At 37.6% G+C, this 26,826-nt stretch overlaps 1 protein-coding gene across 7 annotated transcripts in view; it reads left to right on the top strand.

The window, feature by feature from the left end:
* Nucleotides 1–26,826, top strand: part of INTU (inturned planar cell polarity protein) — a 108,910-nt gene that overhangs the window by 2,430 nt on the left and 79,654 nt on the right. For 2 of the 7 annotated variants that reach the window (XM_017959033.3, XM_017959032.3), the window contains exons 1-2: nucleotides 6,646–7,787; nucleotides 24,236–24,771. In XM_017959033.3, coding sequence (XP_017814522.2) covers nucleotides 7,642–7,787; nucleotides 24,236–24,771 — 682 coding nt within the window. In that variant the 5' untranslated portion in view covers nucleotides 6,646–7,641. Of the gene's footprint in view, nucleotides 1–6,644; nucleotides 7,788–24,235; nucleotides 24,772–26,826 lie in introns of those variants that run through there. The other 5 variants (XM_017959034.3, XM_003899169.5, XM_017959036.3 and 2 more) reach the window with 4 other exon arrangements.

The raw sequence follows: 26,826 nt of genomic DNA, 5'->3' as shown, positions 1-26,826 counted from the left end.
CTTTTATTTTTTCCTTTAAAACATCCATTGTAAATTATATACAAAATTTTGGCAATTGCATTAAAGTGACTAGTAGCCGTGTTATTAAGAGAAAATAACATACTATTCTATTTTATTTTAACGTCTTACTTTAAAAGGTAAGTCTTGTGAGTGTGTACTTTTTTAAATTACTTGTATATTTTCCATTGCAAATATGGTTTTTAAAATGTAGAGCATTAAATTGCTGTGCTTTTGAAAAAGATACTTCAGCCAACCCAAAATTAAAGCGAAGTTGCAAACTTTTCTCTGCATGAGGTGCTAACATCAAAATGTCAATACTAAAATAAAAATAGCTCAGCAAAATAAATTTAGCTATTCTGCTTTTTGAAAAAAGTTACACATAAGTTGTCTGAGTCAAGGAAAAGCATCAGTATTGCATTTCTCAGTTACTTTTACTTACGTTATTTTTGTGTCATCTTGATTAGAAGAAATAACCAAACAATCCTCTTAATAGTATTTTGCAAATTTTTTTTTTAAAAACACACATGCACAATACTATTGCAAATTAATCATTTCCTTGGAGTCCTCATTCTTCTGTTGCACAGTAGTTGTGTGACTTGGCAAGATTTTTCACTTATTTGTATTTTCCCCTGTTCTTTCTTTAATATTAAGGGATAATACCCACCTCACAAGGTGTTGATGTGAATTTCTGATGATATGGAAGTGCTTTATAAAACTAAAGTTCTGTCAAATATAGGGGATTATGTTAACAACTGTTCTATAATAAAAAACTAAAACAAAACACAAAAGGATAGCTATTCTTAAAGATTCTGAGAAGATTCAGCCAAGTGACTTTGCCCAAGGCCTAATAGCTAATGAATGGTGCTGGTCCAGGCTAGCGTGCTGGCTTTTTGACCCCTAAGCCAGTGGAAAAAGTGAACTAGAGGTGATTCTCAAAATTTTCGACGACCCAAATTTCATACTCTTACCAAAGGCGAAAATATGCAAATTCAAAATACTGCAACTATCCAGAATTCTCAGGGGGTATGCCCAATTAAGTAATATTCCTGTTAGTAAAAGAGTATGTAATATCTTTTTAAGTTCTAAAAATAAAAACTAAAATGAATAATTAAAAAACCAAAAGCTTTTGAAAATATAATATAAAGTACACACTGCTCTGTTTCTTAAGGTATAAGGTGTTAGATTTCAAGGGTTATCTCATTTGATTTTCAGCAACCCTATATAGTAGGCAGAGATTATTATTGCTGCCTTCAGATGAGGAAACTGACTTTGTCCACTTCCACTTGGTTACTGGTGCCAAAATCAGGATGAGAACTTGGATCCCCTGACTGGAGAATGCATGGCACTTACAGATTATCAAGTATTTTTTCCAGTTGATGTCAAATTATTGTAGGATTCAACAGTGCTGTTAATTTTTTTTTTTTTTTAGGTGCTACTTAGGGCATTTGGCAGTCATTTATAAACTATGATTTTTTGGTAATTCTCATGTCTGCCTTTTGTTTTTTACTTTCCTCTTCATCAGCAGATTGTCAGCCATCAACAATTTCCAGGGTTGTTGCATTCCTATTTTAAGGGAGCCGCCTTTCTTTCTGATAGGCAGCTGTTTATCTATAGTGGTAGAACAACTTGCCAAATTTGTTATAATTTGTAAATGAAGATATAAAATGAAAAGAAACAGGAGTAAATGAATTGGGTTTTGGGCTTGACCTTTGTGCCATCTATTTTAGTCTCACTTGTGCTTCTGGATTCTCATCTGTATTCCATTACTATCGAAATGTGGAATATATGATCTTATTGCAGGTAAGTTCCATGCATTTTAACAAGTAATTCAACTTTTATAGAGGGAAATGAGAATTTTAGATCACAATGCAGTTCTGTACATTTAGGATTGCTGAAATGTTATTTTGATATATAAACTCTGAAATTTGAAATCTTCTACATAATAAAGTCTCACTTTCTAAAATGCTATTTTATTGGTCTACCAAGTTATTTATTCATATTTTTAAAACAATTATGGCTGTCATTATTACCACATAGTTCATAAAGTATAATTATTTCTGTGTTCACAATTAAGGCAATATTAGTTTCTAACAAACTCTTACATAATTTTTACCTTGTAGTTTAAGTTTTTTTAATGAATATGACCTCATGTGGCCCTATTTTCATTTACTTCTCATTGCTAGCTTCTATTACTACTAGAGAAAGAGCTCCTGAACCTGCTAATGATACTAAATATTTAATTATGTCCTTATCTGGTGTATTTTATGTTAGAATTGTATTGTTTGCCTAATCAAGATGGTAATCTATGGAAATAAGGATGTCATGTCTCATATGCATTAAATTAAACATATTTGGGCTTCAGAAGATGGCTGGTCATTTTGTAGTGGAAAAGGGAAAATGAAAATATACCCCAGTCTAAATCTCTTAAATCTTCTTGCAATTGCTAATTATGAAACAGACAGAATATTCTTATAAAAGCCCTGAAAATGACATCCTATTCCTTTCTTCATCCTTTTGAAAATATCTAAGCTTATTAAATATTAGTAAGTTAGTAGAAATATGATATGTAAATTTAGAAATATGTCTAATTGATACTACAACCTGAAAATTAAAATAAGGATAAAAATGATTGATATTATTTCTTCTTTGATGAAAGATCAAGCAAGGTGGTAAATTTTGTTGTTGCTCACTTTTATCCACTGAACTAACACATGTAAGTAAATTAGACAAGGGAGTTAACATAACTCAGGGATATAGCTAATGTCCTAGCAGGTATACTTTCATGTGGCGTTTTTTGCTCCAGTTCAACCTTGTGACAGGTGAAAGACTGAAGAGAGAAAAAAAAAAAAAAAGACCCAGTCAGGTTCTCCAGGAGATTGTCATTTGGTGGCAATGATAGAGGTATTCCTATTTAATTTAGATATAAGACAGACTGATATTAGTTATAACCTAATTTTATGGGATAGATTATGAGGAAAGAGTAGAAAAAGGAATTCTTGCTGAGGTAGGAGATGTGTCTGGGAGGGCTTTTGGGAAAAGGTGCTATTTGAATTGGATCTTGAAGAAAGATGTAGTATTTCAACAAATGAATTTTGGGTAAGTATCATTCCACAGTAAGAAAACTGTGTGAGTAAATGAGATAAAATAGCTGTTTTATTGACGCTTTATGTGCTAGGTATTTTACATGCATTAACTCATTAGATTCCAAACAGTCCTGTGAAGTAAGTACCATTATCTGAACTTACAGATAAGGAAAGTGAAGCTTGTGGAGATCATTTGCTCAAGGTTATGTGGTTGATGGATTCTACAACAGGGAGAGAGGTCTGTTGGCCAGGCTCAAATTCAGGAGGTGGAAGTGGGTTCCGGCCTATTCAGGGAATGACCAATGGGCTCATATGCATGAAACACAGAACTGAGGGAAAGTTTAGGGCAGTTTCCCAAGTTTGCTGAATCACTGGGGGCACTTGTTTAAAATAGAGATTTCCAGGCCCCTCCCCTGGAGATTCTGATCCTGTCGATGTGTAGCAGGGCCTCAAAATCTGTGTAACAAGCTCCAGTTGATTCTTTTGAATAGGCAAGTTGATGAGCTTGATTAACTTAAGATGTAACATGTAATAAAGCATTTAATTCTGAATTGGTGTTCAATTGTGTGTAGAATTAGAGAAAAAATTTTAAAAGAAGCTACACAGTTTGAACTTTGTTCTCTATTTAAGGAGGTACCATGCAAGGTTTATGAGGCAGGGTATGAAACTATTAGATGCTTACAAAAAAAATGGATGAAAAATTTGTAGGAAGAAAATGTGATATTTTGCTAAAATTTGTAAATGTCCTTTTTTAATTTCTTATTTTATTTTTTACTTCCAATAAATTGCTTTTAAAACAAGAAAGGTTAACTTATTAAAGAGGTACCTAAAGCACTTTTTATTTTGAAATGGAATCTTAAATCATACCTAATGTTTAAGATTATGGTGAAAGTAAGCATGTATATTTTACCATGAAACTCAAAATAATGAGTATAGTGACTCCAGCTTTTTAAAATAATATTGTTCTCTGATTTTAAAAGTAATACATTTTTTGTTGGATCTCAATGCTAATGGAAATATTTGTTTCCCTTCCTTCCTGTCTCCACTTTCTTCAAACTTCTGACCCCATTAACTTCCTCCATCACTTTCAGCTGGCAAGGTTGCAGCCTACTTACCAGACAATAAACACTGTCACATGGAGACTGCCTCAGCTTCCTGCCTGAAACTGGCAAGTCACCATCCACACCAGCACCCTTCTTTGGCTCTTCCCTCTAGTTTTAGGGAAGAGGTGTCCAGGGAGGTTATATCTCTCCTTCTGTGTCTTGTATGCTATCGCCTCCTACCACCTCAAGGACCTCTTGTTACCAGAAAGGGGTCCCAGTCCAGACCCCAAGAGAGAGCGAATTCTTGGACCTTACCCAAGAAAGAATTCAGGGCAAGTTCACAGAATAAATTGAACGCAAGTTTATTAAGAAAGTAAAGGAAAAAAAAGGGCAACTCCGTAGGCAGAGCAGGGGCATGGGCTGCTTGACTGAGTATACTTATATGTTATTTCTTGATTATATGCTAAACAAGGGGTGGATTATTCATGAGTTTTCTGGGAAAGGGGTGGGCAATACCCAGAACTGAGTGTTCTTCCCTTTTTTAGAATATATGAGGTAACTTCCTGACATTGCCATGGCATTTGTAAACTGTCATGGTGCTGATGGGAGTGTCTTTTAGCAACTAATGCTCATTATACTCACCGTTCACTGTATGCTAATTATGATTGGCATATAGTGAGCAGTGAGGATGACCAGAGGTCACTTTCGTAGCCATCTTGGTTTTGGTAAGTTTTGGCTGGCTTCTTTACCGCATCCTGTTTTATCAGCAAGGTCTTTGTGACCTGTATCTTGTGCCGACCTCCTATCTTATCCTGTGACTAAGAATGCCTAACCTCCTGGGTATGCAGCCCAATAGGTCTCAGCCTTATTTTGTCCAGCCCCTATTCAAGATGGAGTCGCTGTGGTTCAAATGCCTCTGACACTCCTTTTGCCCATTACCCCTTTCCAAATTCCTCCTCCTGTTCTTCAACTTTAGTAACATACAGACCACTTTTAAGGAAAAGACTCTTGTGGATTTCCAGGGATGACTTAAGTTTTTTAATTATAATTTTAAATAAATGAGGTATAAACTGCTTTATAGCTCCTATATAAGATGAAAACCATTTTATGAATTAATACAAATAAATTACAAAATTTAATAGCTGTTATAACACTATAAAAAGCACATTTAGAAATTAAATAAAACCATAAAACCTAGGAAATTCAAATGTACATAGTTTAATGTACATTTGTAGATGTACAAATTCAAATGTACATAGTTTAATGTATATTTTTACATGTAATGTACATAGTTAATGTAAATACAACTAAATTTCAGCTTAAAAGTATAAGCTGCATACTGCAGCTTATTTGGCTATGAGGGAGGTAAACTATACATTTAAGTTTAGTGCACTTGAAAAACAGCAAGTGCCTTTGCGCTGTTTCTTGAAAGCAGCAGATAAAGCTCCCATGTGAAAGACACCCTCCCTATACTAGAAAAATGTAACATTCTTATTCTCAAGGGCATAGAAGTGAAACCAAGAGAATTCTGTACAGACCTTGTTAAAATAACTTATCTTTTAAACTTCCCAATTTAATTTAGTTGCTTCTGCACAGCTACCTGTTCTTTGTCCGATCCAGTATATAAGTTAACTGACTCTAACTGCTTCTTTGGGTCTTTGTTTCTTTATGAGGGCTCCCCTGCCATGTAAAACTTGGATTCTAGAGCAGGGAGAGAGGTCTCTCTGCCAGGCTCAAATTTGCAAGGTGGGAGTGGGTTCCGGCCTATTCAGGGAATGGCCAGTTGGCCTGTGTGTATGAAGCACAGAACTGAGGGGAAATTTAGGGCAGTTCCCCAAGTTTGCTGAATCACTGGGGGCACTTGTTTAAAATAGAGATTTCCAGGCCCCTCCCTTGGAGATTCTGATCCTGTTGATGTGGAGCAGGGCCTCGAAATCTGTATAACAAGTTCCAATTGCTTTTCTTTTGTTAATCTATTTTACGTAAGTTTAATTCTCAGGCCCAGCTGGGACCCTAAGATGGAGGTAGAGTTTTTCTGCCCGTGCAACAGCTACAATCCAGGTTCCTTTGAGTTCTCCATGCATATACCCCTACCAGCCATGTGATGACTCATCTCCCATTATTCTTTCTCTGTTGGAACCATGCCATGATAACAATATAAATTAATACTTCCTCTAAGAAATCTGTCGTAGCCCCACATATACTATTTTGGTTTTTACTGGGTATTCCATTAGAACCTTGTATTTATTGTAATACTTATCACCGTGTTATAATTGCCCATTAGAGAATCCCCAGCACCCAGCCTTTGAGATCATAAACTAACATTATATCCTTTTTCTACATGCTGCAACATGAACATTTCCTTCATGCTTTACTCTTTGAACACATTCTAGTTAAAATCATAATGATATTTATATATATTTAACTTTTTCCCCATTATTTGACATTTTAAGATTGCTTTCAGCTTTTCACTTTTGCAAATTTTATAAATTTGCATTCTTTCTCAGAGTAGATCTCTAATAGTTGAATTACTGGATTCTGAGGGAGGAAATTTCATGTAATGGTTATTGACTTAGGTTCATTCCTTGGTTGGCTTTGTTGACTGCTAGCCATGTAACCATTAGTAAGATGCGTAACTTCTCTAAAGCTTAGTTTCCTTATTTTAATATAGAGAAAACATTTACTTCATAGTATGTGAATGCTCAGCATTGTATATGAAAAAAGTAACCAGAGCCAAGGCTGACTCTCAGTCAGTGCCAGCTGTTATTTTTGTACTTAAAAAATACTTGATGTAGGTATTCATAAATGACAGGTAGATTTTACCTGTTTACACTTCCAACTTTAGTAATGAGAACACTTAATTAGATTATACAATTTTGAGTTAGAAAATGAACATGAAGTTGATTCCACAGGATTGCCACTCATTTGTGGCACTCTACAATACCCACTTGGGATAATGTTTGCAATTGCGAAACAATATGAAACCCATAAAACTATAGAGCGTGTTCATATTAACATCTAGATCGCATTGCTAAAAAGTGTCCATTACTTGCACGGATGAGGCCCTAAGGAACGGTAAAGTGCGGTTTCCCTCGAGGGGAAGGCTGACCAACAGCTGTTAGGCATTAGAAACACAGGACAAAGACCAAACTGGATATCTAGCACTGGAAGAAAAAGGGGAAAAACCCAGTGGATCTCCGCCTGTTTTAACAAGTTATGCTGCTCTAAGGAAGAGCGTTCCGGGGAGCGTAAGCGGTGAAACTTCACCTATTTCTATCCTTCCAACTGAGAAGCCCTCCTCGAAGTTTCAGCTCATTGGCTGCTGCTTTCTGTCCTCCTTGTTTCTTCTGGGAAGCTTCTCCGTCTCCCTGGCAACCCGAACTGCCACCAATTGCAGCTAAGAATTGGTGGTCACATGGCCTCTGCCCCCTCCATGCAGAGGCAACATGGCGGCCTTAGCAAGCTGTAGCTGCGAGATTTGAATTACTTGACTTGTAGCTGTTGCATGCCTGACAATGGCCTCTGTGGCCTCGTACGATTCGCGTCCGAGCTCAGACGAGCTCCCTGGGGACCCCTCTTCACAAGAAGAAGATGAGGACTGTGATTTTGAAGATCGAGTCAGCGACTCGGGTTCATATTCCTCAGCGAGTAGCGATTATGAGTAAGGTTTTCAAAGAGGGACAATTAAGCCCATCCCTTCAATCCAGAGAATATACACGTGGGCTGGGGGGACTGCAAGGGTGTTGGCGTGGTTGGAATCGAGTATTTGGGGTTCTATAAGTGGGATTTATACATACAACGTTCCGTTGTATGGTGGTGTGAGCAGAAATAACGATGCCATTCTTTGCTACTATAGGTTTTTTTTTTTTTTTTTTTTTTTTTTTAATGATTCTTAGATGAGGAGAATCTCCTCTTTCTGGTCATGGGCTCTGTCTAGGCCATAGGAGGATATATCTGTAACAGTGTTCAAAAAACTCTTCGTTCCGATCGCAGTGTCTTCTTGCTTCTTTGGTGGGGTCTTTGTGGCTTAATCTCTTTAGTATTTGGAGTAGAGAGACACCCTACACGTTTTATAAGGCAGTTGTTAAATTTATGTAGATGTTTTCTGTTATGGAAATGAATAGCTATATAACAGAAGGAATGCCTACCCATAGTCTCACCACCAAGGACAACCTCTCAGCACTTCTGGATATTTCTGCTGGATTTTCCTATGCATCTCCGTGGTTTTCTTGTTTTCCATTTTACGTCATAATTTAATTTTTAAAAATACAGATACCTAAAGGTTTTCACTTTCTTAATAATGCCATGAAAAGGTTATTTTGTTTCACAGTACTCAGTGCTACTTCATTTTTTTAAAAAATCTATCCCTTGCCGCAATGGATTAAGAACTCTGGAAAAGTCAGTTAGCAGTAGCTTGAAGTGAATGACTGACTAATCGTGAAAAAGTTTTGGTGCCAAAATGTCAACTAACCCATTAATGGACAACCATACCTTGTCAGTTTTAGGATGATATTTTATGTGTATTTAGGAACAACAGTTACAAATAATTTATGTGTATGTAGGAGGAACAGTTATTTGGCAATTGTTTTTACCTATCAGTATGTAAAAGATTTTTATCATTGTCTTTAAAAGTATGGTGAAGAAACCTGCTTAATACGTTCTTGAAGACTTAAACAAATTTTTAAATATCATATTTTTTGTAATATGCTGTAGGCATTAAAAAAAATAATTTTAAAATTCATGATTATTACACAAGACTGCTGGAAGGAAATATGAATTACATAGAACCTTATTTGGTCTTGGTATGTGAAGCCATAGACAGTGTAAGACTCAAACTCTTGGTTTCTCACATTTTAGAGTCACATACTTTTAGCCCAGAGAGAATCTGTAATTCATGTATGGTTGCACAGCTGAATGTTGTCAGTGTGAGAATTCAAGATGCCTGATACCTAATGGGCCACCATGACTTCGATGGGATTAAAATAGTGAACTTTGTTTCCTAGGAAATGACCAATCTGCGGACCTTGTGATAGGAGAACTTGTCACTTAAAAGTATTTCATGATTCAAAATACATATATATGTGTTACATTTTTGTAAAAAATGATCATTCAGCTTTTCACATTTCAATAACCACGCCAAATGTTCTAGTGTCTTTATCCTCCTAATAATAAAAGTATAGCAAATCCCTACCATAAGATGTTTTGCTGGTCTGTGTTTCAAGTCCTACCAGGTTTCAAATTTTAAGTCTGTCCTTTCTTGATTTGTAGGACCTGAAGGTTAATTTGCTGAACTTGCCAGAAAGGCTTATGTTCTGTTCTTCCCTTATCGTAGATGTTTACTTCCCTAAGCTGCAGTCATCATTATAAGCAGTGGCCTTCCCAGCTTGTACAGAACTACTCTTTAATCAAAGGTTCAGGAATGCCAACCTTAGTCTGTCTCATTAAAGCAAAGACATGAATTTCCTATTGCATTTCATGGACTACATGAAGCTTACCTAAGGAAGTCGTACTGCATATTGATTCACATAAAGTATCCTAAATTTTCGAGGTTTTAGTTACCTGCATGTTCTGTGATTGTCAATATGGAATTTAAAAGTTTATCATCTTTGAGATAAAATTACATTACGGTAAATTCTGGTAGAGTTATTTTAATAGGTTTGTTTTAGGTTTGTTAAAGAAGAGTTTATATTGCTGCAGTATGTCTTAAGTTGGCACATGGGCATGTACCCTGGGAGGCTTCAGAGATAATACTGGTGGGTCGGTTGGGTTGAGGGAGCCATTAGCTAGTTTTAGTATTAAGATAACAGAAATCACACATTCATTTGCAACAATGCCAAGTTACCAGCTAATATGCCTAGTTCATGTTACACAGAGTTTGTCAATGTTATGACTTGGATTTTTAATTTTTCAAAGTGAATTTTTTGTTGTTGTTACGTCAGTTTTAAAACTGACTGATGGAGAGAAACAGGAATAATTTTAAATGAGATGTTAGTTGTTAAAGCTAAGGAACTTCTACCTAAAACACGAGGATTGACTGGAGAAGGGAGGTATGTCCTTTACATTTTTTTCTGGGACTTTAAAAATAGTGTCATTGAAGGACAACTAATATACAAAAAAACTGCACATATTTTAAATGTACAATTTGATGTTTTGACATGTGTACATCTGTCAAGAAAATGAACATATCCATCTCGCCTAAGAGTCTCCCCATGTACCTACTTAACGTCCATTTATGCCTCTCCTGATAACCATTTATCTGCTTTTTGTCACTCTATAGGAGTTTGTAGTTTCTAAAGTTTTATAAAGATGGAATTGTACAATATGAATGTTCTTTTTTTGTCTGCCTTCTTTTACTCAGCATAGTTACTTTGAGATTCATCCATGTTGTTGCCCCTGTTAATAATTCATCTCTCTGCCAGGTATGGTGGCTCATACTTGTAATCCTGCTTTTAGGAGGCCAAAGCAGGAGCATTGCTTGACACCAGGAGTCAGAAACCAGCCTCGGAAACATAGTGAGATCCCCATCTCTAAAATAAAAAATAAAAAAAATTAGCCAGGCATGATGGTACATGCCTGTAGTCCTACACCTTGGGAGGCTGAGGAGGGAGGATCACTTAAGCTCAGGAGTTTGAGGTTGCAGTGAGCTGCAATCACACTATTGCACCCCAGCCTGGGTGACAGCAAAATTTTGTCTGACGAAAAAAAAGTGCTTTTTTTTTGTACAGTGAAGCCCTATCACCATTGTACACTAAAGACCTATTCTGAGCTGGACTCACACCTGTAATCACAGCACTTTGGGAGGCTGAGGGCGGATCACCTGAGGTCACAAGTTCAAGACCAGCCTGGCCAATATGGTGAAACCCCATCTCTACTAAAAATACAAAAAGTTAGCCAGGCGTGGTGGTGTCCGCCTGTAATTCCAGCTACTCGGGAGGCTGAGGCAAGAGAATCACTTGAACCCAGAAGGTGGAGGTTGCAGTGAGCCGAGATCGCACCATTGCATTGCAGCCTGGGGGCAAAGTGAGACACCATCTCAAAAAAAAAAAAAATCTATTCTGTACAGCAAAGCCCTAACACAGAATATTTTGCTGGTCTATGATTTTTGTTCTGCCAGAGTTACATCATATCCCCAACTCAATGATGTGTAGAAATGCTGAAATTTCTCTCTTTCTTGAATTTTTAACATGGGACCATACTACTTGTGAAGAATAAAAATATTTCATTTCAACTCATGATGCCATACTATTAACATCCAATTTAGGATAGTATTTTCTACTTTTTCTTCTGCTCTGAACACTGACTCCTTTTTACTTTTAATTTAATATAGATTAAAAAGACACATGGTATATAACTAGGTTTATGATGAAAAATGGTAATACCCTGCTGTTATCTCTACTTCCAGCTTAGTGTGTGAAGAGAATTCATTGTCTTCCATTTCTTCTCTAGGCTACCCATCTCATTTACTGACATCATTATCTCCTTACTCTTGTTTTCAGATCTGATGTCTCCAGTACTGTTGACTTCCTTCTCTGGTTTTCTCTCTTCTCCATTCTCACAGGCACTGCCTTACTTAAAAGGCTTGCCTCTTGCCTCTTGCCTGTTTCCCATGCACCAGTGGAGTTGCCTCCTAACTAATCTGCATACCTCTGATTTATCCTGTTTCTGGTCTTTCTTCCATACTACTGCCAGTTTGCTTTCTAAAACACAGTTCTAAATCATTTTTCTACTCTACTCAAAAGTTTGGTGGCCTTCCAAATAAATTCTGGATTCCTTAGGATGATTTCTAAATGTTAGATCTGTCCCAAGTCTTTCCTATCTCATTTTTATTGATCTCCCTGTTCATTATTGAAAATGATTATCCACTCATTCTCAAACTGACCACTTGCTTTCACACCTACACCTGTATGTACTTTGTTCTCTCTGTTTGGAATACCGTTTCTTCCTATCGCTACTTGTCAAAATCATTCAGGGTCCGACTTAAGTGCTACCTTCTTCTAGACTCTTTTCTGGTCTGTCTTAGACTATCTCTCCATCCTGTACTCTAGTCCTATAACAGTCTTTATTCCTGAGTGTTGGCACTTCCATTTCAGCCATTTGATTAGATCTCTGTCCCATCTGACATCTTTAAAAGTACAGTAAAGTCCTATCACAAAATGTTTTGTTGCTGTATGACTTTTGTTCTGCCAGGGTTAGATTGTATCACTAACTTAGTGATGCCTAGGAATGCCGCACTTAGCTGAGGGGGCAGGTGGTAGGAAATGTGACCCAGGGAATGAGGTCACTATTAGATGTGTTCCTGATGTAGAAATGTATTAACTACAGTGAATGAACAGTTACGCATTTATTGACTGATCCCTTTGCCTTCTTTGACATGCTTAACAGTTATTCTAATGTTGACTGGCAAGAAGAGCTTCAGCTCATCTGAGACTCCCTACCCCTAAGCTGCTATATCATCCAGCATACGTTTTAACGATTGAAATTCATGGTGTTCCTTTAGAAAATGATGAGAAGACCATCAAGACTGAAAATTAGATATCGTTGGTAGACAGAGCACAGAAAAGAAAACACAGAAAAGCATAGGCAAGCAAGTGCTTACTGAACAAGTGCCAGATAGAACCCATATTAATTTGTTACAGTGTTTTTATTGTGTGTGGTTTTTCTCTGTTCCTAGAATTGTCCTGTTATACCTATTAGCACCACATAACTATATGTGTTGATCACTTTGGTAAAGTGCATTGTGCTTTGCCCACTAAGAAAAAAAGAAAAAAAAAGTGTAATGTAACAGATTTGGAATATTATTTTCCTTAACTAAGGAAATGTGCAAGTAGGGCTGGCTGTTTTATAACTCTTTTTTTGTGGTAGTTAAGGAAATTGCCGTACTATTGCAAATGATGAAAAATGCTGGCATTAATGCAAATAAAGACCTGAGAGATTCAAATAACTATTAGAGGGGTATTAAAAGATTTAGTGTTGACCTAGATATTTTTGAATACGTCAGGAATGAGAAAATTATTAGCATTATCTGAAGTTCATTTTCGTTAATATATCTATGTTACAGCTTATGTTAGTGAACTTGCTTATTTGCAAATTAGCAAGTCTTTCTTTAGGAAGAATGGCTCTACTCCTGTTTACCACATCATTTAGGGACTTGAGTACCAATTAAAGTACCCTAAAATGTTGCAGGCAGGCTATAAACATGCAGTTATTCTGCTTAAAGCAAAGCAGAATAAACAAAATAAGACTCGCTGAAAGAAAATTGAAAAACATTTACACAGTAATTCTGCAGCTTGTACCATACGGTCTTAGAAAATGTTGAAGGAGTATTTATATTACTGCTGAAATACGACCCATGTACTACAAATATCTGAATTAAAACTGTTATATTTAATTCCTTTCATTAATTTTCTTTTTATTTTTGAGTAAGTTTAGATTTACACAAGAGTTCCAAAGATAGTACAGACTTCCCATAAATCCTTCACCCAGTTTCCCTGATGTTAACATCTTACACAACTGTTATACATTTGTCAAAACAAGACATGAACGTTGGTCATTTCTATTAACTAAACTCCAAACTTTATTTGGCTTTCACCACTCTTCCATTAATGTTCTTTTTCTATTCCAGGATTCAATCCAGAATACTGTATTGTCTGCTTCGTCTCCTATGGTCTGTAACAATTTCTTAGTCCTTTCCTGTTTATCATAACCTTGATCACTTGATTTTGTAAGGTAGTGTCTGCCAGGGCTCTTCCCTGGAAAGTCACTATCTTTCTCTTTCCATACTCTGTTCTCCAGAATAGTATAGTCACTAAGTCTATACTCAAGGGGAGGAGGGATTAAACTTCATATCCTGGAGTGGGGATTATCTATATGTATTAATTTCTTTGATTTGGGGAAGTTGTAATGAAAGGTTAGGTTTTTGTGTTGTTATTTTTGTTGTTGTTGTTGTTAACACATCCCCTTTCTTCTAATAGGGCTAGAACAACTAGTTTGGGACAACAGTCATTAGAATTCTATTAAAATTTCTTAATACACTAATCATTTATCCTCTTTTTTAAAAATTGGCACATAATAATTATATATATTTGTGGAATACAATGTGATGTTTCAATAGATGTATACATTGTGTCATGATTAAATCAAGGCATTTGGCATATTTATCACCTCATATGTTTATCATTTCTTTGTGATGAGAACATTCAAAAATCCTCTGTTCTAGTAATTTTGAAATATACACTATAATATTGTTAAATATAGTCTCCCTGCTGTGCAATAGAACACCAGAACTCATTTCTCCTATCTAACTGTAACTTTGTACCCGTTGATCAATCTCTTGATGCTTATCTAACTAGGTACTAATCCTCTGGAGTAGGAATAAAGAACCTTCCAGGAATATTGAACTGTAGGGTCTTTAAAGGCAGTGCCTAGCTTTACTTCTTGTGTCACTCTCACCTACCCTGAAACCTGGCAAACCGAGATCATTAGAGACACCTTCATTTAATGCCAGTTAGAAAAATACAGAAACACGAGAGTTATATCTAGTAAAAGCAAGAAGAAGGGAACTGATATTTATTTGGAACTTAACCGTGCCAGGAACAACATTATTGTATTTTCTATTGACAAGAGTCCCGTGAGGTAGCTATAATCTATTTTCTTTTCTTTTTTAAATTTATTTTACCTTTTATTTTAATTTTTTTTTTATTATGCTTTACGTTCTAGGGTATGTGTGCACAATGTGCAGGTTTGTTACATACGTATACATGTGCCATGTTGGTGTGCTGCACCCATTAACTCGTTATTTTTATTAGGTATATCTCCTAATGCTATCCCTCCGCCCTCCCCCACCCCACAACAGGCCCCAGTGTGTGACGTTCCCCTTACTGTGTCCAAGTGATCTCATTGTTCAGTTCCCACTCATGAGTGAGAACATGCGGTGTTTGGTTTTTTGTCCTTGTAATAGTTTGCTGAGAATGATGGTTTGCAGCTTCACCCATGTCCCTACAAAGGACATGAACTCATCATTTTTTATGGCTGCATAGTATTCCATGGTGTATATGTGCCAGATTTTCTTAATCCAGTCTATCATTGTTGGACATTTGGGTGGGTTCCAAGTCTTTGCTATTGTGAGTAGTGCCGCAATAAACATAAGTGTGCATGTATCTTCACAGCAGCATGATTTATAATCCTTTGGGTATATACCCAGTAATGGGATGGATGGGTCAAATGGTATTTCTAGTTCTACATACCTTAGGAATCGCCACACTGTCTTCCACAATGGTTGAACTAGTTTACAGTCCCACCAACAGTGTAAAAGTTCCTATTTCTCCACATCCTCTCCAACACCTGTTGTTTCCTGACTTTTTAATGATTGCCATTCTAACTGGTGTGAGATGGCATCTCATTGTAGTTTTGATTTGCATTTCTCTGATGGCGAGTGATGATGAGCATTGTTTCATATGTCTGTTGGCTGCATACATGTCTTCTTTTGAGAAATGTCTGTTCATGTTCTTCACCCACTTGTCGATGGGGTTGTTTGTTTTTTTTCTTGTAAATTTGTTTGAGCTCTTTGTGGATTCTGGATATTAGCCCTTTGTCTGATGAGTAGATTGCAAAAATTTTCTCCCAATCTGTAGGTTGCCTGTTCACTCTGATGGTAGTTTCTTTTGCTGTGCAGAAGCTCTTTAGTTTAATTAGATACCATTTGGCAATTTTGGCTTTTGTTGCCATTGCTTTTGGTGTTTTAGATATGAAGTCCTTGCCCATGCCTATGTCCTGAATGGTATTGCCAAGGTTTTCTTCTATGCTTTTTATGGTTTTAGGTCTAACATTTAAGTCTTTAATCCATCTTGAGTTAATTTTTGTATCACATGTAAGGAAGGGAACCAGTTTCAGCTTCCTACATATGGGCTAGCCAGTTTTCCCAGCACAATTTGTTAAATAGGGAATCCTTTCCCCATTTCTTGTTTTTGTCAGGTTTGTCAAAGATCAGATAGTGGCAGATGTGTGGTATTATTTCTGAGAGCTCTGTTCTGTTTCATTGGTCTATATCTCTGTTTTGTTACCAGTACCATGCTGTTTTGGTTACTGTAGCCTTGTAGTATAGTTTGAAGTCAGGTAGTGTGATGCCTCAAGCTTTGTTCTTTTTGCTTAGGATTGTCTTGGCAATGCGGGCTCTTTTTTGGTTCCATATGAACTTTAAAGGAGTTTTTTCCAGTTCTGTGGAGAAAGTTATTGGTAGCTTTATGGGTGTGACATTGAATCTATAAATTACCTTGGGCAGTACAGCCATTTTCACGATATTGATTCCTCCTATCCATGAGCATGGAATGTTCTTCCATTTCTTTATATCCTCTTTTATTTTGTTGAGCAGTGGTTTGTAGTTCTCCATGAAGAGGTCCTTCACATCCCTCGTAAGTTGGATTCCTAGGTATTTTATTCTCTTTGAAGAAATTATGAATGGGAGTTCACTCATGATTTGGCTCTCTGTTTGTCTGTTATTGGTGTATAAGAATGCTTGTGATTCTTGCACGTTGATTTTGTATCCTGAGACTTTGCTGAAGTTGCTTATCAGCTTAAGGAGATTTTGGGTTGAGACTATGGGGTTTTCTAGATATACAATCATGTCATCTGCAAGCAGGGACAATTTGACTACCTCTTTTCCTAATTGAATACCCTTTCTTTCTTTCTCCTGCCTGATTGCCTGGCCAGAACTTCCAACACTATGTTGAATAGGAGTGGTGAGAGAGGGCATCCCTGTCTTGTGCCAGTTTTCAAAGGGAATGCTTCCAGTTTTTGCCCATTCAGTATGATATTGGCTGTGGGGTTGTCATAAATAGCTCTTATTATTTTGAGATACGTCCCATCAATACCTAATTTTTTGAGCGTTTTTAGCATGAAGGGCTGTTGAATTTTGTCAGAGCTGTTTCTGTGTCTATTGAGGTAATCATGTGGTTTTTGTCTTTGGTTCTGTTTATATGCTGGATTACGTTTATTGCTTTGCGTATGTTGAACCAGCCTTGCATCCCAGGGATGAAGCCAACTTGATCATGGTGGATAAGCTTTTTGATGTGTTGCTGGATTTGGTTTGCCAGTATTTTATTGAGGATTTTTGCATTGATGTTCATCAGGAATATTAGTCTAAAATTTTCTTTTTTTGTTGTGTCTCTGCCAGGCTTTGGTATCAGGATGATGCTGGCCTCATAAAATGAGTTAGGGAGGATTCCCTCTTTTTCTATTGATTGGAATAGTTTCATAAGGAATGGTACCAGCTCCTCCTTGTACCTCTGGTAGAATTCAGCTATGAATCCATCTGGTCCTAGACTTTTTTTGGTTGGTAGGCTCTTAATTATTGCCTCAATTTCAGAGCCTGTTATTGGTCCATTCAGAGATTCAACATCTTCCTGGATTAGTCTTGGGAGGATGTATGTGTCGAGGAATTTATCCATTTCTTCTAGAGTTTCTAGTTTATTTGTGTAGTGGTGTTTATAGTATTCTCTGCTGGTAGTTTGTATTTCTGTGGGATCGGTGGTGAGATCCCCTTTATCATTTTTTTATTGCATCTATTTGATTTTTCTCCCTTTTCTTCTTTGTTAGTCTTGCTAGCGGTCTATCAATTTTGTTGATCTTTTCAAAAAACCAGCTCCTGGATTCATTGATTTTTTGAAGGGTTTTTCGTGTCTCTATCTTCTTCAGTTCTGCTCTTATCTTAGTTATTTCTTGCTTTCTGCTTGCTTTTGAATGTGTTTTGCTCTTGCTTCTCTAGTTCTTTTAATTGTGATGTGAGGGTGTCAGTTTTAGATCCTTCCTGCTTTCTCTTGTGGGCATTTAGTGCTATAAATTTCCCTCTACACACTGCTTTAAATGTGTCCCAGAGATTCTCTTTTTTTGTGTCTTTGTTCTCGCTGGTTTCAAAGAACATCTTTATTTATGCCTTCATTTCTTTATATACCCAGTAGTCATTCAGGAGCAGGTGGTTCAGTTTCCATGTAGTTGTGCGGGTTTTGAGTGAGTTTCTTAATCCTGAGTTCTAGTTTGATTGCACTGTGGTCTGAGAGACAGTTTGTTACAATTTCTGTTCTTTTACATTTGCTGCAGAGTGCTTTACTTCCAACTATGTGTCAGTTTTGGAATAAGTGCAATGTGGTGCTGAGAAGAATGTATATTCTGTTGATTTGGGGTGGAGAGTTCTGTAGATGTCTATGAGGTCTGCTTGGTGCAGAGCTGAGTTCAATTCTTGGATATCCTTGTTAATTTTCTGTCTCACTGATCTGTCTAATGTTGACAGTGAGGTGTTAAAGTCTCCCATTATTATTGTGTGGAAGTCTGAGTCTCTTTGTAGGTCTCTAAGGACTTGCTTTATGAATCTGGGTTCTCCTGTATTGGCTGCATATATATTTAGGATAGTTAGCTCTTCTTGTTGAATTGATCCCTTTACCATTATGTAATGGCCTTCTTTGTCTCTTTTGATCTTTGTTGGTTTAGAGTCTGTTTTATCAGAGACTCAGATTGCAACCCCTGCCTTTTTTTGTTTTCCATTTGCTTGGTAGATCTTCTTCCATCCCTTTATTTTGAGCCTATGTGTGTCTCTGCATGTGAGATGGGTGTCCTGAATACAGCACACTGATGGGTCTTGACTCTTTATCCAATTTGCCAGTCTGTGTCTTTTAATTGGAGCATTTAGCCCATTTACATTTAAGGTTAATATTGTTATGTGTGAATTTGATCCTGTCATTATGATGTTAGCTGGTTATTTTGCTCGTTATTTGATGCAGTTTCTTCCTAGCATCGATGGTCTTTACAATTTGGCATGTTTTTGCAGTGGCTCGTACCGGTCGTTCCTTTCCATGTTTGGTGCTTCCTTCAGGATCTCTTGTAGGGCAGGACTGGTGGTGACAAAATCTCTCAGCATTTCCTTGTCTGTAAAGGATTTTATTTCTCCTTCACTTATGAAACTTAGTTTGACTAGATATGAAATTCTGGGTTGAAAAGTCTTTTATTTAAGAATGTTGAATATTGGCCCCCACTGTATTCTGGCTTATAGAATTTCTGCTGAGAGATCCGCTGTTAGTCTGATGGGCTTCTCTTTGTGGGTAACCCGACCTTTCTCTCTGGCTGCCCTTAACTTTTTTTTCCTTCATTTCAACCTTGGTGAATCTGACAATTATGTGTCTTGGAGTTGCTCTTCTCAAGGAGTATCTTTGTGGTGTTCTCTGTATTTCCTGAATTTGAATGTTGTCCTGCCTTGCTAGGTTGGAGAAGTTCTGCTGGTTAATATCCTGAAGAGTGTTTTCCAACTTGGTTCCATTCTCCCCGTGACTTTCAGGTACACCAATCAGACGTAGATTTGACCTTTTCACATAGTCCCATATTTCTTGGCGGCTTTGTTCTTTTCTTTTTATTCTTTTTTCTCTAAACTTCTCTTCTTGCTTCATTTCATTCATTTGATCTTCCATCTCTGATACCTTTCTTCCAGTTGATCAAATAGGCTACTGAAGCTTGTGCATGCGTCACATAGTTCTCGTGCCTTGGTTTTCAGCTCCATCAGGTCCTTTAAGGACTTCTCTGCATTGGTTATTCTAGTTAGCCATTCGTCTAATCGTTTTTCAAGGTTTTTAACTTCTGTGCCATGGGTTCGAACTTCCTCCTTTAGCTCGGAGAAGTTTAATCTTCTGAAGCCTTCTTCTCTCAACTCATCAAAGTCATTGTCTGTCCAGCTTTGTTCCGTTGCTGGTGAGGAGCTGCGTTCCTTTGGAGGAGGAGAGGCGCTCTGATTTTTAGAATTTTCAGTTTTTCTGCTCTGTTTTTTCCCCATCTTTGTGGTTTTATCTGCCTTTGGTGTTTGATGATGGTGACGTACAGATGGGGTTTTGGTGTGGATGTCCTTTCTGTTTGTTAGTTTCCTTCTAACAGTCAGGACCCTCAGCTGCAGGTCTGTTGGAGTTTGCTTGAGGTCCACTCCAGACCCTGTTTGCCTGGGTATCACCAGCGGAGGCTGCAGAACAGCGAATATTGCTGAACAGAAAATGTTGCTGCCTGATTGTTCTTCTGGCAGTTTCGTCTCAGAGTGGTACCCAGCCTTGTGAAGTGTTAGTCTACCCCTACTGGGGGTGCCTCTCAGTTAGGCTACTTGGGGTTCAGGGACCCACTTGAGGAGGCAGTCTGTCCGTTCTCAGATCTCAGGGTCCGTGCTGGGAGAACCACTGCTCTCTTCAAAGCTGTCAGACAGGGACATTTAAGTCTGCAGAGGTTTCTACTGTCTTTTGTTCAGCTATGCCCTGCTCCCAGAGGTGGAGTCTACAGAGGCAGGCTTGCCTCCTTTAGCTGTGGTGGGCTCCACCCAGTTGGAGCTTCAGGCCTCTTTTTTTACCTACTCCACCTTCAGCAATAGCAGGCGCCCCTCCCCCAGCCTGGCTGCCGCCTTGCAGTTGGATCTCAGACTGCTTTGCTAGCAATAAGCGAGGTTCTGTGGGTGTGGAAGCCTCTGAGCCAGGCACGGGATATAATCTCCTGGTGTGCCTTTTGTTAAGACCATTGGAAAAGCGAAGTATTAGGGTGGGAGTGACCCGATTTTCCAGGTGTTGTCTGTCACTGCTTTGCTCGGCTAGGAAAGGGAATTCCCTGACCCCTTGCGCTTCCTGGGTGAGGGGATGCCTCGCCCTACCTCTGCTCACGTTTGGTGCGCTGCACCCACTGTCGTGCACCCACTGTCCGACAAACCCCAGTGAGATGAACCCAGTACCTCAGTTGGAAATGCAGAAATCACCAGTCTTCTGCGTCGCTCATGCTGGGAGCTGTAGACTGGAGCTATTCCTATTTGACCATCTTGGAACCACTGCTATAATCTGTTTTCAAGAAGAGGAAAACTAAAGCAATCAATCAGTCGATCTTAAAAAGGTTAAAATCGTAATAGAACAAAATTTGAACTCAGCTCTTCATGATTTCTCAGTTCATTTGCTTTTCAGTATAAGTTCCCCTTCTGTGTGGGGTCTCTTATATACACTTCCCTGTCTCTACCTCTTTATCTTCCTTTTTAGTTTCTTCCTCTTTTTAAAAAATGTCTTTCTCTTCTTAAAATGATGTATCTTTAAAAATCTAGACATTTAGAGAATGGATCCCACATATCACTAGTGAAAATATAAATTGGTATAGTCTTTTGGGTAAAGATATATATATATATATATATACACACACACACACACACACGTGTATATTGATGGTTCCTACAGCTTTGTGGTGGAAAAACAAGAACTGAACACAAAGCTTATCAGTAGGTGAATGACCAAATGTCCTACATCCTTGATATCGAATATTATATGCAACCACTAGTGATTTCTAAGCTGTATTGTTAAGTGAGAAATTATGAAGTTAAGTATATACCTTTATATAGGTACATATATAATGATTCCACTTTTTAAAAACAGTGACAGAATAACCCTATATGTGTTTGTATGTGATTGTAAAGCATGGATTTTTTAACAGTGTTCATGTGAGAGAGAGATAGTAAGAGAAAATGACTTGTATTAAGATTGTGTTCCCATTTATTACAATGAGTCTGCACATGGATATGCACAAAAGGATGCATGAAAGTATAGTCACCAACTAGAAATCCAGTCAACCTGAATCCTGCTCTCTCTCTCTCCCCACCTAATCAGTCTCAGAGTTCTGGTGATTCTCAAGAGTTTCTCAAATGTGTTTCCTACTTTCCATCTCTTCTATTGCTTTATTTGTCATTTTTGCCTCAACTACTGAAACAGCCCCCTGACTAGTCCTCCTGACTTGAGTCTTGTCCACCTCAAATCCACCAACCATTTACTTGCCAAAGTAGGCCTATCCAGGGATATCTAAGACATAAACTCTCTACTTAAAACTCTTTGTTGATGCCTTCTCACCTGCACTACAAAAGCCAAACCCCTTAGGATGATCTAAAAACCCTGGCAAAACTAAGACTTGACCACTTCAGTCATTCCCCACCTTCCACATTTACTCTGGCAACTGCAGACTGCCAGTGGTTCTCCGTCTAGGTCATGGGGAGTATCATCAGGTCTTTGCTTATGCTGTTACTCCTGTTTGAAATCCTCTTCACGGCTTTCCCTTCAGCTCCCCATCTCTCTCCCTCCCCCATTTATCCTTTTCAAACTGATTTCTGGTGTCTCCCTGATCTCCCCTCAACTTCCAGCTAGGCTAAGCTGGGTGACTCTCCTGTATGACTAAGCTGGGTGACTCTCCTGTATGCCTCTGTCTTGTACTTACCCTGTGTACTGTCATGAATTCTTCCTCACTTTCTCTTCTTTACTAACCGAGGGCGGGAACTGACATTCTCATCATTATAATTCTGGTACTTACCACAGTTCCTGGCGCTGTTTAGTTGCTCCACAATTGAATGCCAAGATGCTATCCCCTTGGCCCCCACCTGCTTGGATTGGATCTTTGAATCATAACCAAAAGTGATTTCACATTCAAATTTTAGAGATTGAAATGAATCATCTTCGTATTTAGCAAGTGGAAGAAAATGTTTCTTTTATATATCTCTAATACAAATAACTTACCAGGTTAAAAGGGTGAGATAATAAGGCTGATACACTTTATTCATTGTTTAAATTGATATATATATTAAATTGATACATATGTTTTTAAGTAATTAATGTGCAATCATGGTATTTACACTGTAGCAATTAAAATTAAGGTAGCTTTGTTATCTAAATGATTATGGTGGGGATATAGTTATTTAGACTCTCAAGAGTAGAACTGCATAGTTATTTAAATATTGATTCTGTGGGTACAGATAGGTATGGTTGAAATAAGCGATATTTGGTTAATAATCTGTAACAAATGAGGCTTAGTGTCTATGATGATGCCACACACTGGGAACCAACAAGTCCCAAAGAAATGTTAGTTTTGATATTTTGAGCTTGTTAGGCATTATTTTTAAATGACTCATATGTAGTTGAAAATTTTATATTAACAACCAGCCACAGACGAGAGCAGTGGTTAGTTTGAGTTGAGTAATAGAATAGTATATTTTGGGGACTAATTTTCAAAGTATTTTAGAAAGAGACATTTGACTTTTAAGTTAAAAGAACTGGAGTTGCTAATAAACACTGCAGAAAACAGAAATGTCTTCTATCTGATTTAATGATTACAACACAAATTATACTCTTTCAGGCCGGGATATTACAGCTCATGTTTCTGAAAAGACTCTCTACATGTTAATTTTTCTGCTATAACTAGTTTCACTTTAAAGAAGAGCAGTTTGAAAGGTAAACTGTTCATAACATTGAACAGGGTAGAGTTTAGGTTTGTTACCATGAGTATGTTTGCTTCTTAATGCTATTTCAATCATTTTAATAGCAGTAATTTGGTTTTTTTCAGCAGCATACTTCCCAGTTAAAAATATTTTTTATAATCACATGATGAATTGTGTAATATATGCTTTGTTTTTTCTACTACAGTTTTTCATAAAAAGGAGCTTTATGGAAATTATAGACTGTAAAGTGATCATTACTATATTAACTGTGATTATAAATGGGTTGTTTTCAGGGCAGATTTTAGTTCATGGTGAAGTGGGTGTTTCTGTTTTGAAAACTTATGTAAAAGTCTGTTAAAGCTGGTAGGCTTTAGCTTTCATTTTAACCTGACAACCATCCTAAATAATTTATATGCAAATAATATATTTTCATGTACAATTTCCAAGTGACATACTTCTGTGGATATAATTGCATAATCAACTGCTAATGCAAATTATCATTCAGTGAAATTGTTTAAAGTGAACAGTAACCACACAGTGGTTGATTTAATTTTTTTCAACTCATAGATTCTATAAGGGGACCATCTTTTTTTTTCATTGGTCTTCCTTTCTATTGCTATGCCTTTTTGATTCCTTCTCCCCCAACTCCTATTCTTCAAAGCTCTACAAAAAAAAGCATCTTATAGGAAATAATGTTGAGGCTCATAATAAATTAGAAATAGTAAGGATAATTTGAAATAATAAAGAAGTTTCACCCTTTCCCATCTTCCTGCTCCCCAGCCTCTACCCTCACCCCCATGCCAGGATGACATGCCTTTTTTTTATATATATTGGGCTGCTATTAAGATTATCTTTTCTCTCTTTCATAGTGATCTTGAGCCTGAATGGCTGGACAGTGTGCAGAAAAATGGAGAGCTGTTTTATTTGGAATTGAGTGAGGATGAAGAAGAAAGCCTCCTTCCTGAGACACCAACTGTGAACCATGTCAGGTTCAGTGAAAATGAGATTATCATTGAAGATGATTACAAAGAAAGAAAAAAGTATGAACCCAAACTCAAGCAGTTTACCAAAATTTTAAGAAGGAAAAGACTTTTACCCAAGCGCTGCAATAAAAAAAATAGCAATGACAATGGACCAGTATCCATTCTAAAGCATCAGTCCAATCAGAAGACAGGAGTCATTGTCCAACAGCGGTACAAAGATGTGAATGTTTATGTAAACCCCAAAAAGCTAACTGTCATCAAAGCCAAAGAGCAGCTCAAGCTTCTGGAAGTGCTGGTTGGAATTATTCATCAGACCAAGTGGAGCTGGAGAAGAACTGGAAAGCAGGGTGATGGAGAGAGGCTTGTGGTTCATGGCCTGCTGCCAGGGGGATCTGCTATGAAGAGTGGTCAGGTACTCATTGGTAAGTGTTGCTGGTACACATCCATCCTTGTTTACAGAGATACATGATTAACGATGACACCTTGCGGGAAATGTGATAAAAGCAATTACATACAGTCTCCACAGATTAAGAACTGATTAATGACATTTGGTACAGTAGAGAAATGGTTACACATGGTACACTACAAGGTATAGTGTTCTAAAATAACCAGTTCAGTGTGTTGAATATGTGTGTGCCTTGTTCGGGCCAAGAAATAGCTTACTAATTTTCAAGTTTTGAATTATATAATTTTATTTCATCTTGGTTCTATTTGCTGACAAGAAAAAAAAGTTGATCATAGAGTGATAATTTAGGTTTGAATGGCTATATCCAGTAACAGGATACAAAAATATATAATTTATGAATAAAAATACTTTTAAATTGTATGTTTGCACTTGAGTACACTAAGTTCTTGGAGTGGTTTGCAACTGTTTCATTTGGCATATTTAGCAACAGTGGTATTATACATAAATTTCCTTTTAAGGGCGTGTGTCATAAAATATATGTGTCATAAAATATCCCACCAATTTTCAAGAAAAATAAACCCACAAGTTATTCTGAATACATATTAAAATGAGCATTTTGTGTTGCTGATAAATTTTAAGCTGTTAGATACAATGTTTGAGTTAGTAGCAATCTTATTACTTATAGATAAATGAGTCAAATGTGAGGGTATACCATTACTAAAATTTAAAAGTAATAAGTTCTAAAAGCTGACAGTCTTTTAAGTTTATCTAACATAAGAGGTTTAAATGAAGAACATTTACAGATACATTTTCAAATATTTCCAACTTTAAATCTGAATTTCATTTGTTTGTTCACTGATTTGACAATTTGTTTTTTTAGCGTCTGCTAAGTGCCAGGAATAAAAGATTACTTTACTGATCCAATTATTTCTTGAAAGGAGCTATGTTTTAGTGGAAGAGATGGGTTACAGATAGGCAGGCAGTTCCTCACTGGTAAGTGTCATCATAGGGGTTTACAAGGAGGATCATATACAATCTTGTAGGAAGGGCATCTGTGGCAAAGTATGTGTTCCAGAATGATCTCAACAGGATCTGCACACTTTCTTAAAATGTAGTGTTGATACTCCTCCCGCAGAGAGTTGTGCTCTTTGTCATTGAATCTGAGTGGGCTGGTGACTACAGCTTAATTGGTGCCATGTGACTTAAGAGGTTGGATCATAAAAAGTGATGCAGCTTCTGCCTGGTTATTTTGGGGATACTTGCCCTTAGAACCCAGTCACCCTTATGTGAAGAGGCCAAGACACCAGTGATCCAGCTGATATTCCCAGCTGAAGCCCTCGCCACCAGATTTGAGTGAGAAGCCTGTAAGATGACTCCAGCCCCAACCACCATCTGGCTGTAACTGCATGAGGAATCCCAAGTAAGAACCACAGCTGGCCCCAGTTAACCCCAGAACCAGGAGAGATGATAAATGATTGTTGTTGTTATATATTGATGGAGTTTCGCTCTTGTCGCCCAGGCTAGAGTTCTATGGCGCCATCTTGGCTCATTTAAACCTCCACCTCCCAGGTTCAAGCGATTCTCCTGCCTCAGCCTCCCAAGTAGTTGGGGTTACAGGCACCCACCACCATGCCTGGATAATTTTTTTGTATTTTTTAATAGAGACGGAGTTTCACCATATTGGTCAGGCTGGTCTTGAACTCCTGACCTCAGGTGATCCACCCACCTTGGCCTCCCAAAGTGCTGAGATTACAGGCATGAGCCACCACACCCAGCCAATTGTCGTTTTAAGCCTCAAAATTATTTGGATAGGCCTGGCTTGGTGGCTCACACTTGTAATCCCAGCACTTTGGGAGGCCATAATGGGCAGATCACTTGAGGCCAGGGATTTGAGATCAGCCTGGCCAATATGGCAAGACCCCGTGTCTACTAAAAATACAAAACTTAGCTGGACCTGGTGGTGCATGCCTGTAATCTCATCTACTAGGGAGGCTAGGGCATGAGAATCACTTGAACCTGGGAGGCAGAGTTTGCAATGAGCCAAGATTGTACCACTGCACTCCAGCCTGGG

The sequence above is a fragment of the Papio anubis genome, chromosome 3 (assembly GCF_008728515.1).
Source record: "Papio anubis isolate 15944 chromosome 3, Panubis1.0, whole genome shotgun sequence".
NCBI lineage: Eukaryota > Metazoa > Chordata > Mammalia > Primates > Cercopithecidae > Papio > Papio anubis.
The sequence above is the reverse complement of the archived record's forward strand: the minus strand, read 5'-3'. Positions and strand labels throughout refer to the sequence as shown.